We start from the raw sequence: 17,523 nt of genomic DNA, 5'->3' as shown, positions 1-17,523 counted from the left end.
ATCATTAAACGAGCGCCAGTCAAACACTACGCGGTAGAAAATGATATGAAAATAAGGATAGAAATATGACAGTTATGTGTCATTCAGCTACTTTAATACAAATGGAGACGATTCTAGAAATTATGCAACAAATAATCGCAGTCAGCTCAAATAATCGCAATCAGGCGATTATGCGATAATTATGACCGTCCTACTGCAGAACATTCCAATCAGGCACTGTGATTTTTCCCATTGTGCAAAAGGGTTACCTGCCCAGAGGTGGGGTCGGTGACCTCCTTGTACAGACTGATGTCCAGATAGTACCCCGACTCGTTGGTGAGGAACAAGCGGATGGGAATTGCCATTCCTGTAGGTGTCAGGCGGATGTTGATCTTCAGCTCGGCCTGCAGGACACGCAGCTTCCACAGCCGACTGCCATAGCGCATCACCATGGAGCGGACAGACTCCTCTATCTGACAGACAGACAGACACCTAACCAGTAAACACTTTCATCATGACCCAAAATAACCATCTCTTTTCTAAGTTGCCATAATCAGGAAGGACCTGTCAGATAGACTAAAGGAGCCGCACTAACTTTTGATGGGTCCATTATCACAGTGGGCACGAAGTTGAGGAAGATGTGGTTGCAGTCTGTGCGCACAATGGTGTTGCTGAAGGCCACTTCCAGCTCGTCCATGGCCTCCAGCAGGAGCCTCTCGCCCTCGTTCTGCAGGTACTCAAAGGAGGCCTCCTGCGGGCAGGAACCACGTATGCCATCCTAAACTCAGCTTAGGTTCCCCCCCAGAAACCCTCTTGCACAAGTACATTTAATAGGGTACATGACTGTGGTTCACAAAAAATACCCAGAAAACTGGTTTAACATTAGTGCTAAAATTCAGTTACTAATTACTCTATTGGAAATAGTCAGTTAGTTAACCAGCTGACTTGTCAGTGGAAAGCAGAGGAGTCGCTGCCCTGTGCCGTGTTACCTTGGTGATGAGGTCTGAGTGGCGTATGATGGCCCGGACAAAGAAGCGGTAGTCAGTGACCTCAGCGCCCTCCTGCACACGGGCGGCGCCCAAGTACAGGTGCATCTTGTGGTTGGCACAGGGCAGCGCCTTCAGGTCGAAGTTGCGCATGCGGTTGAGCTCCAGCTGGAAGGCCAGCGCTGGCTCCAGGTTCCGGTAGATACGGTCCTCCTGGAACTGCGAACATCGCAGGAAACACACACCGGTCACAGAAGTGAAGAGAACTTAGACTGAGCAAACATTATTATTTCTACACCCACCCAAAATGCACAGCAATATGTTTTACCTCATCTCTAGCTCTGAAGGTGAAGAACTTTGGAAATTCTCTCTGCGGATGAAAAATATTACAATTTATATTAGCTGAGGTGTAGGGTTATGATGAAATTTCTAATAGATGTTAAGAATAGTACTAAAGTCTGCGTTAAGTAGTTACTCGAAAAATTTAAATTTCAGAAGAACAAGATGGTCTACCTTATTTGCGACTAAGAATGTTATCCTTCTGATGCCGTAATCAAAGAGTATGCTTTTCTGCAAAAGATTGTTAAATTAGTTCAGAGGGATACAGCTCATCAAAATCTAATAGGTGATGACCCTGGCCCACCTTGGACTGAGCAAAAGTGCTGAAGGCTGCAACCAGCAGGTCATCATCCTCAGAGTCAGCAGACCTGATGGCCACATTGATTATGTGAATCGGGTTGTCCTTCATACTCTGTAACGGGGGTGGAGGGGGGGTTACATGGACTGAATCAACATCATGCCCTGGATATGAAAAAGGTCAACCCCCTGCCCTCCCCTCTTCTTGCCCTCCTGACCTTGCAGTTCTCCTCATCAAACAGGGTGGAGCACACCTCAGGGAAGAGCGGGCTCTCCAGGGCAGGCTCGGCAAAGCTAGAGATGACCTCATCAAAATTCCTTTAAAACATAAAAATACATAAAAAAAACCCTGTTCATGAGTCTCAATGCAGGTCATAGCTGTTGCTTCAGGTTTGAGGAGCATAAGAACTGCCCTCCGAATTTGAGAAAAGCCAGGTAGAGACGGGTCTATATCACCTTGTCTTACAGAATGTAGGGAGGCGTTTTCCAACTTAATTGCACGAGTAAGATCTGATTTAATTTTCAAAAGTAAAACCACAAGAAATACCTTCTGCAGGCACTTGTGCCTCAGACATAGTCCTTAACACATGAGCACCATTTCCCAGGCAAAGTGATGGTGTGTGACCTTTGAACTCTACCTCTTAAAGTCCCCAAAGCACTCAAAGGCGACCATGGCGCCCATCCTCTGGCAGGGCGGAGAAAAGGCACCATCCAGGAAAAGTTCACTGCTCTGTCGCCGCATCTCGAAGTGGCCGGAACTCACCGGAACAGACACCCTGCCGGAGGTGTGGACAGAATGGTGGGTGGGGACTGGAATGGCTGGGGGGTGGCAGGGGATAGGTGTTGGGAGAGCAGGTGGAATGCCGTTTGCTAGAGTGGAAAGGGTGGCGTTTAATAAGATGGGGTTGACTACTGAGAGCATCATATTCGATGAAAGCAAGACTGTAGCATAGTGTGTACAACTGCTCTTCCATGAAGGCACGTATGCGATAGTGTGCGACAGCGAAAGATACCCCATCTTAGTATCAGAAACACAGCATGCACCAAATTCTTAGCTCCAGAAACACTTCAGTTTAAGACAAACTAGCAATAAAAAGACTGAGAAACCAAAAAACACGTTAGAAGAGGTTGCCCATATGAAAATTAGAAGACGATTGTGAATATTTTCCATTAAAAAAAGATAGAAAAATTAAGCAGACAAGCATGCTACCTGAAGCGCAACGTACATACTGTCATGTTGCATAGATATACCACAGCAATAAGTAGCTGTACTCTACCTGTTCAGGGTAGGGCTGCTTCCTCTGAAATAAGACCATTAACATATCAGTGTTAGCAAGAGACCCTAAACTTTCACCGCTATGCAACAGAATTAGCTTTAGCACCATTTAGGGAAGGAAACCCCACAGCCGCATTCTCTGGTATGGCAGATACCAGCACAAAAAAGCAGAGATAGGAGAACATCAGTGTCATTCCACATGAAAAAGAGAAGCAGTCTATTAAGTCAGATTAAGGCAATAATGACCGGGGGGGGAGGGTTAGAAAGGTCAGATTATGGTTTCTGACAAAAAGAAGCACAGATGTGTTACCGTCCTAAATTAGTGCTCTCAGTAGACACCGCAGCATGTCAGAGAAGATACTTAAATAGAGAAGGTTCATTACTTGTCCTCGGGCACAGGACGAGCTACTCTGGCCAAATGGAAACTTTCAAAGGGAGAAATGGAGATAAGAATGATGAAAAACCACTACAAAAAAATTTTTTTTTTAATTATATGTGTGCTATGTATATATGTGTATATATATGTATATATATATATATGTATATGTGTATATATGTGTGTGTGTATGTGTGTATATGTATATATATATATATATATATATATATATACATACACACACATACATACACACACATATATACACATATATATACACATATATACATATACATATATATATATATATATATATATATACACATATATATATATATATATACATACATATATACATATATATATATATATATATATATACATACATATATACATATATATATATATATATATATATATATATATACATACATATATATATATATATATATATATATATATATATACATACATATATATATATATATATATATATATATATATATATATATATATACACACACACACAAATAGATATAATATTTTCACTTAAGTATATATATATTCAGCATAATTAAATAAACTCAAACGCCACCCATCACTTGTCTGATGTAACATTGCTTTCTCTTCTCCTTGATGCTTCCAGTTCCCACCAAACCAGCCTGAAAGCAGACAGCGGCTAATATCAACTCTTTCAACTCAACCCCCCACCTATCTTCTGCTGCCAGACACACAGTGGAGAACCATCCCCCAGTGGGACCAGCACTGGTACATACTGGGAATGTAAGGTTCAGAAGCTGCAGGAATGATACCTGTTGGGATGAGAGGACGGCAGCATGAACTGGAAGTCCAAAGCGCAGGTTCCACCCTGCAGCTGATGGTGTTGCAGGCTGTTGAGTTCATAGGCAATGTAGGCCCGTCGAACGTAGACCTGATGGACCGATATACCACTGCTTAGGGGTCGGGGTTGTCCTTTCAGAGGCACAAGTACCACAGAAAACGCAAAAACCCCTACTCACCTCCAGTGCTGCCATGCACACAACCCGGTTAGAGTGGTAGAAGAAGTTAGGCAGGACATCAAAAATGGACGTTTCAGACAAGATGAGTTTCTGCACGAATATATAAAAACGTATATAAAAACCCACACATATATATAAGTTATACGGCCTGCATCTAAAGCAAGCGAAAGCCCGGCATTGTGTACCTTCAGGTTCTCAGGACAGAACTGGTGGCCATACATATCAATAGCTGACAGGAAGATGGACTCAACCTGGTTGTGCCTCAGTTCATATGAGGGCAAGTGAGAGGCGATTAAGACCTTCAGAAACAATGTTTGTTAGAATTATGGTACTTAAGGCATTTGCATAATACATTTTTCCCCCCACTTTATACAACAAATAATAAAATTTTGAAATCTGGGAAATCCATAAAAACAGGTGTAAAATATTGGTACGATAATCAGAAAAATATACAACATAAAATAATTAACATTTACCCAGAAACAAATGTTTAAGGTGGCCTTTGGGGATCAGCACCAGGACAGAAGTTGGGCTCCTGGAGCTACATGACGACTCACCTGTCGCGCACGTAGTGCCACCTTGGAGTTCTCCACCTTGCCGAGCTGCGTCAGTTCGTTCAGGATGGCCATCAGCTCGTCAGCCAGGGTGGGGTCACGCCCACACAGCTGGTCCTGAGAAAGACATTTCATCAGGGCGATTATTATTGTATCAGCAGTTGTGAGTAAAGTGGCAGATTTGCTTATGCAACTGAATTGTCAGTCTCTCCTTAAAATTCAGTTATTTCTCCATTTATGTTCAGCGTTCCTGAATAAGCATGGATATGAAAATAAAATCAAGTAATACCTGCTTCCATTGTAAAGAGCCTTTAAATAAAGCAGATATAGCATCACCTTTCCTGTCACCTCAAGCAACTGTAAAAGTATAATTTAGAGACGGCTGCTTTGATAAGAACTGCCACACTGATACTGTTATCTAACCAAGTTTCAGTTAGAAGCTGTAGATCAAGTCTATGCAGCCAGCAGATCATTAAGTAAAAATGAGCTGCACACTTACGATAAGCATGGTCACCAGGATGTTCTTCTTGGACACCTGAGCGTGTGAAAAGATGCATTCTAGCACTGGGGTCATGTCCGGTTTGAACTGCTCCCTCAGGTTGATGACGCACTTGTCGTAATGTGCTGTTGATGAGAGCGGCCACCCATCCTGTCACTGTGCTGCTTCCACAGAGGTGGCACGTTGGGGCCGCCTCTAAAGAACTTGCAGCCACACTCACCTTGCTGGAACTGCATCTCTACCTGCAAGTACCTCCTCAGCAAGTCCAGCACCACCGACTTCATGTACCCTCGTATCCCACTCCGATATCTGCAGATCACAAATGATAAACCCCGAGAAGATCTAGATAAACCGTTCTCAAACTTTTTGCACCACAACACAATTTTTACCATGCCAGCTCAGTTGTGACCCTACATCAGGTATAGCTTTACATTAACCCTACGATTAAGAGTGCAGTGAACTCTGCAATTTACACCAATCAATGCTTATTGTATAAACCTGAATGGATGTGCCAGTGAATTTTAAATTAAGCACCAGTGGTTTTTATTGGACTGGTTGAATGAGTTTTTACTAGCTTTGCGCTAAGCAGTTGCAGACCCAAGACCCATTTCTATAGGTTAATTCTAGGATTTGGGCTGGGAAATCTGATTGTAGATCAGCACAGAGCCGCAACTCAAACTTGGGTTGCAACCCATCGGTTGAAGATTGCTGACCTAGATCAAGAACGCCCATCGTTCAGATGATCATTAGTTACTAACTAGACACACAAATAGCCTACATAACTATGGGCTTTGCAGGTTACGGTGAAACACTCTCTGGTCTAGGAGCTGTGACAGCTATGACAATCACCATTACTTATACCATGAGATGAACTCTGACCTTTGCACAAGCTGCACAATACTCTGCGTATTCATGAAGAAGACCTCTCGATCTGCCTTTCTCTGCAGGGTTGCAGCATGGCTGTCCAAAATATTAGCAATCTGAAACGTGAGAAATGTCACTGCACAGCTCAAGGTGGATCAAACAGAATTTAGCAACAAAAAAAAGAATAGCTGTATAAGCCACTAGCACTCACCTGCTGGCTGGGAAACTGGCAGAGTACGGAAGTGATGTTGCTGGCGTACTGGGCCATGACCTTGCGGATGGCCTTCTCCACTGACACGGGGATGCGGCCCGATACGCTGGTCATGATCTCCTGAAGCTCCAGCAGAGGCAACGAGGGGTCTCGCAAGGTCATCATGAGTGTGCCCACCCACTGTTTAATCTGGGCACAAGGCAAAGGGAAACATCCCAGAAGGGTTCTTGCACTCATGCCATAACCTATTTTAACCAATAGAATTTAATGCCAATCAATGTCAATTAAGCAAGATGCTCTTGGAAGCAGAATGAAAAATAACTGAATAAGAAGGAAAAACATTTAAAAATGTACAAATGTAAAAATGTATGACAGTTTTGCTGCCCTGTAGGATAGTAAACCACAGTTTAGCATGCTTTAATAGCATATTTCCTACTTTTCAACAGCCTGTTGATTAACCTTAAGGCCCCAAATTAGGGTTAGCAATCTGAGACTAGGGTTAGGGTTAGAAAAAGTACAGTATGAATTTCTGATTACTTGTAGGTTCATCAGTAGACATGGGCAGACCCTCAAACAGGCATATATCCAAACACAATGTACTTAGAATATATTTGACCAAATCCACACCTTGGTGCTAAAGTAAGGCTCCATGAGGCAGTATCCATCCATGACCTTGATGAGGTTCTCCAGCACATTGTGAAACACCTGGTGCAGCTTCTCTCCAACAATGGGGAGGGGCTGCTGGGCAGGGAGGGGTCTTGTATTCAGCTCCACCTAGTGGTTTGGAGCACAGTGTAAGGGCTACCACTCATTTCTAACGACAAGCCTGACCACTAAAGTGGAGGACAGTGTCATAGTTGTTCGAGTTCCTCAGAGCGCTGTAGACTTGCCGGGTGGAGTCTACTGGGGTCGTCCAACTCCAGGCGGGCCACCACACAGCCGGGCTCCAGAACTGCTCCGGGCCTCTTGATAAAGTGCACGCAACCAGAGTCCTGCACGTTCAGAGTCATCACCATCTTCATCACCTGGAGATATGCCACATGTCAGGTCAGCATACTGCTAACTGCCAAAAACCCACATTCCAGCTCTGCTACCTGCAGTCTCTTCTGGAGTTTCTGAGCTTACAGTTAATCCAAACCAGTCATTTCAACAACTAAATTATGTACCACTTAATTGTGCTAAGGTTACAACAAGTACTAATGAACTGTTATTCTTCAGTGTCTTCTATAAATACAGACAACTTGGAAACTCATATTATACATCACTGCACAAAAAATTCATTGTCTTGCCTGGGCAAGCTTTTCCGACCAGATCAAGTAAAACCACTAAATTAAGTAAGCTTTGCTAAGAAACTGTCGATATTATTTTGTTCATTTCTCTTGGCAACACATGCAATCTTGCAATTCCCGCGTTCATCACCCGGAATCAGTGGGGGCTCGGGAAGAAAAAGTGTAACAAGTTGTAAAACTTCTCATTAAAAAAAGGTTAAAAAAAACACCTACATCAGAATACTGAGTAAAACTACAACAGCAAGAAAATTGTGTACTACATACATTTGATTGATAACAGAAGCATGTATAAATCTCATAATTAATAATCACTGACAATAATAAAACATTACGTGTTCTCTCTGGAAGGCTAAATATTTTTTTAAATACTCTACAAGTAAAAATTACTACTTATAAATTGTAATCGAAAATTTGTGGCCCAGTTCCTAGAACAAGACTAAGAGATAAATGATCTGAAAGAACAAACAAAAGTGCCAAGGAACAGACCATGGTCTTTTAATAGAAAGAAAGGAATTACAGGCATTCACACGTTGGGTTGTTCCACAAGACTATGATGAAAATTCAACTTGATGACAACCTGCCTCCACATGTCTGAATATGTTCTACCTCACGCAGATAAGTTATGGTTAAAATCTGAAGCATTTGACGCAATGAGGAGCAGAATCAATCCCTCCTTTGCCTCGTTTCTCAGCACAGGAAGACTCAATGTGCTTCATTCCACACTGATGAACACTGACTGAATGCAGGACTGCTATTCGCGTTCACCATTTGCACATAAACATTCTTTCTTATGTCATTCCTTCTGTGGTATGCCATAATAACCAGTTATCATTGAACAATAGATCATACATCAATAAGCCAACAGGCCTATTTTTAACTACAAATAAAAAAAGCATATATTTAACTTCTTTCCATGTACATTCACAGTTCAAAGTTTGGTGGAAAATTTATTTCAATTCTGTATTTGGTAATTTAATACATAAAATGAAATCTTTGAGCGACCTCTATATGTTCACCAGAAGGATTACAATTTGACACAATTTGACAGTGGTCAAACATAGAGCAAAATTAGACTTGTGGAGGTCATGTCCCATGAACTTAAATTTTTAGGACCATCCTACCAAGTGTGTACAGATGTTCAAAGACCAGTAAATTAGTTAAATTACTCAAATATATTACAACCAAGAAGTACTGAACCAGAACAAACCAGGAAGATGTAAAGCATGCTTTAACAATCTAAAATGCAAAACCTGCAAAGTAAATTTCAATAAAGAGCATTTAAAATGAAGAGCAAGACACCTGATCCAACACGTCCACCAACCAACTTAATATAGACCTCATTTGGAACAAAATTCAGCATTTGCAGCGGGCCATCCAGGATAAGAACTGGGAACTCCCGTCTAAGCCACTCCATACCTCAATTTCTGCATAAGCATTCCCTGCAGAAATGTGGCCTCCGTCTTCCAGCATATACTGCAAAAGTTTGCCAGCAGAGGGAGACCTCAGCACCGTCGGGTCTTTCTCCTTCTCAAACACACAGGTCTTGTTTCCAATAGTGATTCGGTAGCTAAATCAAGATAGACAGTGGAACTACTGTAGAGACTTATAGGCCATTTCTGAAAATAGGCAACCCACCAGTAGCAAAGACACAATGGGAAATGCTGCTCCCATCATGCACCTGTGGACAACGGCTCACCTGTCCACCTCCTCTTTCATGTATGTGGTGTAGCTGCTGCCATTGTAGGAAAGCAGAAGACCCCCGTCGCTTAGCCTGTGGACATCTATCTCAATGTCGGAGTTGTTCATGATGATGAAGTATGTGGTAGGTGACTGGCGGGCAACCTAAAACGGCACGTTGTAAATGTTAGATCCAAAAGCATTTGGTGCCAATTAAAGAGCAATCAAACAGATGCTCACCTTCAAACAGTACTTGACCCCCTCATAAATCAGATCCACTTCTACAGTATTCAGCAAACTGGCAGCAGGCAGCACTTGGCCCCTAGGAAAGATAGCAGCCAATCAGACTGCAGATAATGCATCAACCATTCTGGCGACGATGGCACTATGAAACAGCTTGAATATGAATGACAAACCTCTCCAAGGAGTGCAGGAAGTCAGACATGCTTTTCCTGATGCTGGCATCCGCCACATGAAGAGATCCACAGACCACCCCCAGTAAGGTGTCGGGCCTCTCGGCCTACCGACGAGAATGCAGGACAACACTGAGCACCGACAGCACCGGGGGGGCGGGGGGTGCTGCAGAGAAATTAGAAATTCACCTGCACTTTCTCAGCAATGAGTTGGTCCAGCCAGCCAGTGTCGATGTCATTGTTCCGGAAGCTTTCGGTCTCCAGTAGTTTGATGAGATACTCCACTGTGGTTCTGAAGTCCCCACGGATAGAGAGCTCCTTCATGGCCACCACCATGTTCCTAGATGTGCACATTTCACTTAGCGCCAACAAGAACATTTACCACAATTTATGATCCATAAGATACATGCAGAACAAGCATGAACCAAACATCAAAGTCCAGGATAACAACCCAAACACATGAAGGAGGTGGGCAACTCAGCAGGTAAGAGGCCAATTTCCCTCCAAGACATTCCCAGCTATCCCAGCTGCATGACTTACGAGATTGCCTCCTCACGGTTCTCCCCCCAGGAGAAGCAGTGTCCGAACTGGGAGTCGGCAAATTCGTGCAGTCCCCCGGCTGCCCCCACACTGAAGTAGCCCCACACATTCTTGTTGCTGCGGAAGTTCAGCTCCTGCACGGTGCCTGAACTGGGCTTGAAACCCTGATCATGACAAAGAAATCCACCCAACAACTTTGCTTACATTCTTCCATAATTTGTATGGCAACTACAAAAGGTCAGATGACTACCAACATTAAAGGGGCATCGATCTGATATTCAGATTGATATCGGCACCGATTCATACCTAAATAGACCGATCTGGTATCGGCCATATTTGACCGATCCACATCAGATCCCTACTTATTACAGACTGCTGAAAACTAAATAAGATCCTATTTCTTGTTAAATCGATTTGTACAATCAATCAATCGCACACCAGCTCTTTTTCATTTTAGATGCATTTTCGTGGCATTGAAGCTGAATGCTAACACTGCTACTCATTGTATTTGCCATGCAGTGGGTGTCAGTGCAGTGATTTCCTTCTGCTGTGACATCATGCTCATACCATGTTCAGCAGGAGGAGCATAAAAACATCAGATATGAGGGTGACGATCTGGGAATATTTTATACTTGAAACATGGAGGAGCAGAGCGATATGCAAACAAAGTAGCGTTTAGTGGAAAAAGGCAATGCAACTAATACTCAAAAAACAATGGATGATTTGAGAGTTTTGCACACTCGCTACAACTTGTGATACACAAGGGGCTGGTGATGCGCATCGTTGCTTGGAAGATATTCAAATTGAACTGCAAATGCCTCAAAAATGACTAAAACAAGATGTACAGAACATTATGTATGTTTCTAATAGCCTCATTAAGAAATCTTTTTTGACATATGTTTTTTTCATTTAGAAAATTTCAGTTTAAAAAATTACTAGTTTAAAAAAAGAGGTCTGGTATTGGATCAGTACTCATATTGGCTAATACCCTATGTTCAAGTACCTAGATTATAACATCACCGAAAGGGTGGTATCGGTGCAACTCTGAAAAACATGCAGTCAAAGTTGTTAAATTCCTGAATACAGTGTTTTGATCTGAGGCATATGGCTATAGAGAGCTGCATTTCACCCAAGAAAGTATGGAATTAACCAGAAAATACATACAAAAAGGTGGCCTATTCTGACCCTCACCTCATCTGGGTTCTCACTGGTAATTCGGGCAGCAATCACGTGACCCCGGGGGCTAGGTGTGCATTCAGGAGCCTCAAAGTTGATGGGCGAGTCTCCCCATGGAGACTCTCCGTACAGCACTCTGATGTCCTTGATTCTGTAGAGGGGAATCCCCATGGCAACCTGCAGGCAGACAGTCAAACCAAACATTCTCTTCCAAGCATTTGAGGACAGAAAAGGCAGGAACTCTTTAAAAGGCAAACTAATAAAAGCGGCAACCAGAGGAGTTCATTTGGATGAGAGGAAGTGCTTAGTATTACCATGACAATGCAGATACTAGCTCCTCACTCAAGGTGAGGAACACATGGCCTGAAACAGTTGATATTAAAAAAGACAAAGGACTTCAAGGGCCTAGAAAGGTTCATTGAGAAACTACCAATTAGATTAAGGCTAGGGTATGCGATTTTAGCCTGCTACACTTTTGTTCATTTCAAGAAATTTCTCCTCACAGTCTGCTAACTATCCATTTTCTGTAATGGGAAAAATAAATAAATAAAATTTAAAAAACACACGATGTTTCTGCACAGCCCCGGCTGTAAACAAAGTGACTTGGGGATACACATCTGGCACATGCTAACATGCTGAAGCAATTAAGATGTCCAATAAACAGCCAAAGAGAAGATCAAAAGAGGAAAAAATTACGTTCTTAAATCAGGCAAGGGCGAAGAAAGAAAAAAATAAATCAGAGATAGGTAGCTATTTTGTTGCCAAACATTATTGATGAAGTGTGCTGAAAAATCTAGAGTTGCGTAGCATTGCTAACCTTGTTGATGTTTTTATCTTTGCCAGATGAATAACATTACTGCAGCGAAACGTGTCTTTCGCATATGTGAAATAGCAGTGGGCAGCTATTATTTCAGTGCCTGGGGAGCAGTGTGTGTGGGGGGGGGGGCACCTTGCTCAGTGCACAAAAGTAAGATGAAAGATAGGGAGATAAATACCTGTAGCTGTGCAGCCGGCAGGTTGACATCTCCAATCATCTCTGTGCAGGGATGTTCCACCTGCAGACGAGGGTTGAGCTCCAAGAAGTGGAAGCTGCCATCGTCAGAGTAGAGGTACTCGACTGTGCCAGCACTTACGTAACCCACCATTTTGGCCAGCCGTACAGCACACTGTCAAGAGAGTCATTGCAGTTTATGTGACCACCTGCGAAATTACCGTGAATATTCAGTCTGATTAATGGCGAGGACCCCATCCAAACCGTTACGTCTATTAAAACTAGGGCCGCGCGATATCACATCATGATTGTGTGGTGCTTTCATAATAAATCACCAGGGCTTCAGACATGTGTGAACATTTGCCCGGATACAGGCTTTTCAGAACTATACAGACGTTTAGCTACGTTGACAATTTGGTAAACACGAGTACCTAAAATAGAACTGAGAGGCGTATAAAGATGCTCAAAATCTGCATAAATTCGGCATATGTTTGCGTTCAATAAATATGTTGGACTATAAACTGCAAAAAGTACCGCCACACCACCAACGCCTTTTACCTTGTTTACAGAGATTAGTAAACTCTGGCCGTCACAGACTGTCGATACACTTCTCATTAATATTTTATCTCATTAATACACTATTAATCTGCTTAAAAACTGGGGACGTAATTAAACGCCCGTATGGTACCAAAAAGCTGGCATCCGCACAAATGTCTTCCCTGTTATCTAAAGCCCTTGTGATTAGTGCACAAGCACCATATCTTAGCACTGCATATCAGAATTAATTAAAACCAAACCTATTCTCAGAGAAAGGATCCAAAACGCCAGCAAAATCTGATATACAGCCGTACCCAAAAGTTTGGAGGACGAAACAAATAATGCTGCCTCAATTTTTATGATGCCAATTTTAATATATGCCAGAGTTCATGAAGAGTGATCAGATGAATCCCTTTGTCATAAAAAAGAACTTTTGAACCCAAAACACCCATTTCCACTGCATTTCATCCTTGCCACAAAATGACCTGCTGGCATAATATCAGTGATTCTCTCGTTAACACAGGTGAGAGTGTTGACGAGGACAAGACCGGAGATCACTCTGTCATGTTGATTAAGTTAGAATAGCAGACTGGATGCTTTAAAAGGAGGGTGCTGCTTGAAATCATTGTTCTTCCACTAGTAACTATGGTTACCTGCAAGGAAACATGTGCAGTCATCATTGCTTTCCACAAAAAGGGCTTCACAGGCAAGTTATTGCTGCTAGTAAGATCAACCACTTATCAGATCATAAAGAACTTCAAGGAGAGAAGTTCAATTGTTGTGAAGAAGGATTCAGGGCATCCAAGAAAATACAGCAAGCGCCAGGACTGTCTCCTAAAGTTAATTTAGCTGTGGGATCGGAGCAGCACCAGTGCAGAACTTGCTCAGGAAGGCAGCAGGCAGGTGTGAGCACATCTGCACACACAGTGAGGTGAAGACTTTTGGAGGATGGCCTGGTGTCAAGAGGGGCAGCAAAGAAGGCACTTCTCTCCAAGAAAAACATCAGAGACAGACTGATATTCTGCAAAAGGTACAGGGATTGGACTGCTGAGGACTGGGGTAAAGTCATTTTCTCTGATGAATCACCTTTCAGATCGTTTGGACCATCCAGAAAAAAGAGATTGTCCGGAGAAGAAAAGGTGAGAGTTACCATCAGTCCTGTGTCATGCCAACAGTAAAGCATCCTGAGACCATTCATGTGTGGGGTTGCTTCTCAGCCAAGGGAGTGTGCTCACTCACAGTTCTGCCCAAGAACATAGCCATTAAATAGAGGATGGCACCAAAACATCCTCTGACAGCAACTTCTCCCAACCATTAAAGAAAAGTTTGGTCACAAACAATGTCTTTTCCAGCATGATGGAGCACCGTGCCATAAGGCAGAAGTGATGACTAAGTGGCTTGGGGAACAAAACATGAACATCTTGGGTCCATGGCCAGGAAACTCCCCAGACCTTAATCCCACTGAGACCTTGTAGTCAATCCTCAAGAGGTAGGTGGACAAACAAAACCTACAAATTCTGATAAACTCCAAGCATTGATTATGCAGGAATAGATGCAGGATTTCACCCAGATGTTGACTGACAGCATGTCAGGGCGAATTGCAGAGGTCTTGAAAAAGAAGGGGCATCACTGCAAATACAGACTCTTTGCATAAACTTAATGTAGGGGAGACCGGGTATGGTTGTAACACATTTTGCTTTACCACCTGTAATTCACTGAATTTTTGAGCTAGAGTTTTTAAACTTTATACAAAAGTACCCACATTTGTTTGCTAGTCAAACCTCTGCAAGAATATCACAGACCTCGTGAGTTCATGACAAATACACGGTGTTCCTTTGTTACAACCTACTCCAATACCGGGGTAGATTGTAACACATGCTGGGGTAAGTTGTAACAGTCAGACAAAAGAAGCAAAACCATTGGCCACACCATGCTATATGCTTCAAAAAGAGGTTTACTGAAATAAGCGAACAATCCAGAACAATGTCTCTGTGACTGACCATAACTGAAATCCACTAGTTGGCTAGAACAAAATGGTATGTATGCTTAATCACCACTCTACTACAATGCATCTGAGCAAAAAAACATGCAAGTCTAATAAAAATAATGTGTGTGTGTGTGTATTCTTACTCAAAGTTGCAATGCTGACAAATGAATCTTGGTAACCCTGGAGTACAGACTTGGTGGGCCCAGATACTGTCTGTCCATAATACAGGTCTGCTAACCGAGTCAAATATTCTGCCAGCACCTTCTCCTGCACCTCAGAGAAACCTTTATTGCTGCTGTGGTAACCTACACTGGGAAGATCACTGGAGCCCTGGCCTCTCAGCTTCTGCAGTGATTTGCAGTATCTGCTCAGTGTTACGTGGCCGATCCCATGTGTCTTCGCAACTGACCTGACTGACCTGACTGACCCTTCTTTGTGACCTCGTCAGATGCTTTTTATAAAACACTGGCAGACACACCTCTTTCAGTCTTTCTTTTCCACTGTCTAGACATTCTGTAAAATTATTCAAACCAAGAAAGTCTCCTTAGTTGTATGTAAGGGGATGGTTGTAACACTTTTTACAGATGTGTTACAACCCACCCACCCCTCTTGTTGTTTAACTCGCTGTAGTAGGATAGTGGTTTGATATTAGCAGGGAAAAAATACATCACAGTTTACCTGAGTAACTACAATTTAATCTTATTTAACTCATATGATTTTTATCTGCAATAGTATAAATACTAAACAAAATGTAGTCTTGGTCAAAAAAGTTACTCTTACCTCAAAATATGTTTTTTATTTATAAAATCTGCATGTACCTGTTTCCAGCCTTGATATAAAATACTGAAATGATCACATGACTCACATCCTATCCCTAATTGGTGGATTGGTGGTGTTACAACTCTCCATGTTACAACCATACTCGATCTCCCCTAATTGTCAATAAAAGCCTTTGGCACTTATGAAAAGCTTGTAATTACACTTCGTTATACCAGAGAAACATCTACAGACAATGAAGCAGCAAACTTTGTGGAAAAACAATATTCGTGTCATTCTCAAAACTTTTGACCACGACTGTAGATGCAGCAAAACTGCAATACTGGCTGCACTGGGTCAGCAGACATGAATGAAGCTTTCATACAATACGCTGGTGTTTTACAGGGCTCAGCTCCACAGTTCATACTACCTGCTCCATGTACTCCAGGGTGGATGGTGGTGCTATCGTGGCTGGGGCCTCCTCAATGATCTTCTGGTGCCTCCTTTGGATGGAACAGTCGCGACCAAACAAGGAGATGGCATTGCCGTACTGGTCAGCGAGGATCTGCACCTCCAGGTGCCTGGCGTGCTGAGCCAGCTGCATGACGAAGATGGGCGAGCCAGGCACTTCAGCCTGAACCTAAAGAACCAAAAAATGAGTAACATCATGTACTCTTACGCTGTCAAAACTAGGTCCGGTCACCTGATCAGATCATGCCCAGGAACCATGGGACCAGGAACCTAGGTGTGAAGTAAGGCCATTGCCTGGAACCCTACCTGTCTGAAGAGGCTGGCAAAGTCCTCAGCTTTGTCCACCTGCCTAATGCCTTTGCCTCCACCACCTTCAGAAGCTTTGATCACAACTGGATACCCAATTTTCTCTGCTCCCTTCAACACACACACACACACAATTAAAATGTGGCTATCCACCGATTCTTTTACAACTGGAATTGAATGGCAAAAAAGTGAACTATTCTGAAGAGAGCATTAGGATAGATTTGCATGATGAAATGCTGAAATATAAAGTTATATGATTCTGACTCATCACTCTTAATGGGGCTGCATGAGTAAGGCTGTAGGGGATGGATTACCGCGAGTCCCTCGTCAACATCACGCACGCAGCCCTGCAAGTACAGCTCAGGGGGCACGCTGATCACATGGCCGAGCTGCTGCTCCTCCTCCGTCCGCTCTACCCTCAGCTCTGCAGTGTCACAGCAGCAGAACACAGGAAATCTTTACGTACTGAGTTACTCATTCATAAGCCGTACTTTTCTCTGCATGGTATGAGGTAGAGCAGCCTTTTTGAATATTTATGAATATGTATATCTACCTTTTAAAACTTTAAAAATAAATCACTTAGTTCGTAATAGTATACATTTTTATTTTTTAAATAGGGGACAAAGCCGCAATTTATCAGCAGCTATTAGCATGATGTACACAAATGATTAAGAATATTTAGGTTTGTAACACAAGTGGCATCAGAAGCTGGGGGGCATCGCAATAATTTGGCACATATGTTATGTTCCCTGACTTACCCAATGGTAAGACGTTCACATGGCAGACATCTTCCCTATGTTTGAGGACTGTCTGATTGATTGGTATTGCCGCAAAATGACTATAGGATAGTCTGTTACTAGTTTATTTTGCAAAAACTGCACTGTACTCACACATCAGTAACCGATACACATAATTAGCTGCTCATTCATAATTTTCAAAATATTTCTAGTTAATAAATTTTATACACTGCCTATTCTTAT

General features: G+C 42.6%; 1 protein-coding gene across 7 annotated transcripts in view; it reads right to left on the bottom strand.

Moving 5' to 3' along the window:
- acacb (acetyl-CoA carboxylase beta) overlaps window positions 1–17,523 on the bottom strand; it is a 46,448-nt gene that overhangs the window by 15,427 nt on the left and 13,498 nt on the right. For 6 of the 7 annotated variants that reach the window (XM_048977150.1, XM_048977169.1, XM_048977178.1 and 3 more), the window contains 30 exons: window positions 16,858–16,967; window positions 16,544–16,654; window positions 16,197–16,406; window positions 12,491–12,661; window positions 11,511–11,672; window positions 10,320–10,483; window positions 9,969–10,119; window positions 9,783–9,886; window positions 9,607–9,688; window positions 9,386–9,531; window positions 9,106–9,256; window positions 7,291–7,425; window positions 7,028–7,174; window positions 6,401–6,589; window positions 6,205–6,305; window positions 5,546–5,634; window positions 5,326–5,450; window positions 4,830–4,943; window positions 4,458–4,571; window positions 4,273–4,362; window positions 4,066–4,184; window positions 2,879–2,902; window positions 2,240–2,377; window positions 1,820–1,919; window positions 1,609–1,716; window positions 1,479–1,535; window positions 1,294–1,335; window positions 969–1,184; window positions 575–730; window positions 249–452 (listed from right to left, as the gene is read on the bottom strand). In XM_048977150.1, coding sequence (XP_048833107.1) covers window positions 249–452; window positions 575–730; window positions 969–1,184; window positions 1,294–1,335; window positions 1,479–1,535; window positions 1,609–1,716; window positions 1,820–1,919; window positions 2,240–2,377; window positions 2,879–2,902; window positions 4,066–4,184; window positions 4,273–4,362; window positions 4,458–4,571; window positions 4,830–4,943; window positions 5,326–5,450; window positions 5,546–5,634; window positions 6,205–6,305; window positions 6,401–6,589; window positions 7,028–7,174; window positions 7,291–7,425; window positions 9,106–9,256; window positions 9,386–9,531; window positions 9,607–9,688; window positions 9,783–9,886; window positions 9,969–10,119; window positions 10,320–10,483; window positions 11,511–11,672; window positions 12,491–12,661; window positions 16,197–16,406; window positions 16,544–16,654; window positions 16,858–16,967 — 3,830 coding nt within the window. The remainder of the gene's footprint in view (window positions 1–248; window positions 453–574; window positions 731–968; window positions 1,185–1,293; window positions 1,336–1,478; window positions 1,536–1,608; window positions 1,717–1,819; window positions 1,920–2,239; window positions 2,378–2,878; window positions 2,903–4,065; window positions 4,185–4,272; window positions 4,363–4,457; window positions 4,572–4,829; window positions 4,944–5,325; window positions 5,451–5,545; window positions 5,635–6,204; window positions 6,306–6,400; window positions 6,590–7,027; window positions 7,175–7,290; window positions 7,426–9,105; window positions 9,257–9,385; window positions 9,532–9,606; window positions 9,689–9,782; window positions 9,887–9,968; window positions 10,120–10,319; window positions 10,484–11,510; window positions 11,673–12,490; window positions 12,662–16,196; window positions 16,407–16,543; window positions 16,655–16,857; window positions 16,968–17,523) is intronic. The other variant, XM_048977187.1, reaches the window with a different exon arrangement.

Source organism: Brienomyrus brachyistius, chromosome 2 (genome assembly GCF_023856365.1).
Source record: "Brienomyrus brachyistius isolate T26 chromosome 2, BBRACH_0.4, whole genome shotgun sequence".
Lineage (NCBI taxonomy): Eukaryota > Metazoa > Chordata > Actinopteri > Osteoglossiformes > Mormyridae > Brienomyrus > Brienomyrus brachyistius.
This window is presented reverse-complemented; position numbering and strand designations above follow the sequence as displayed.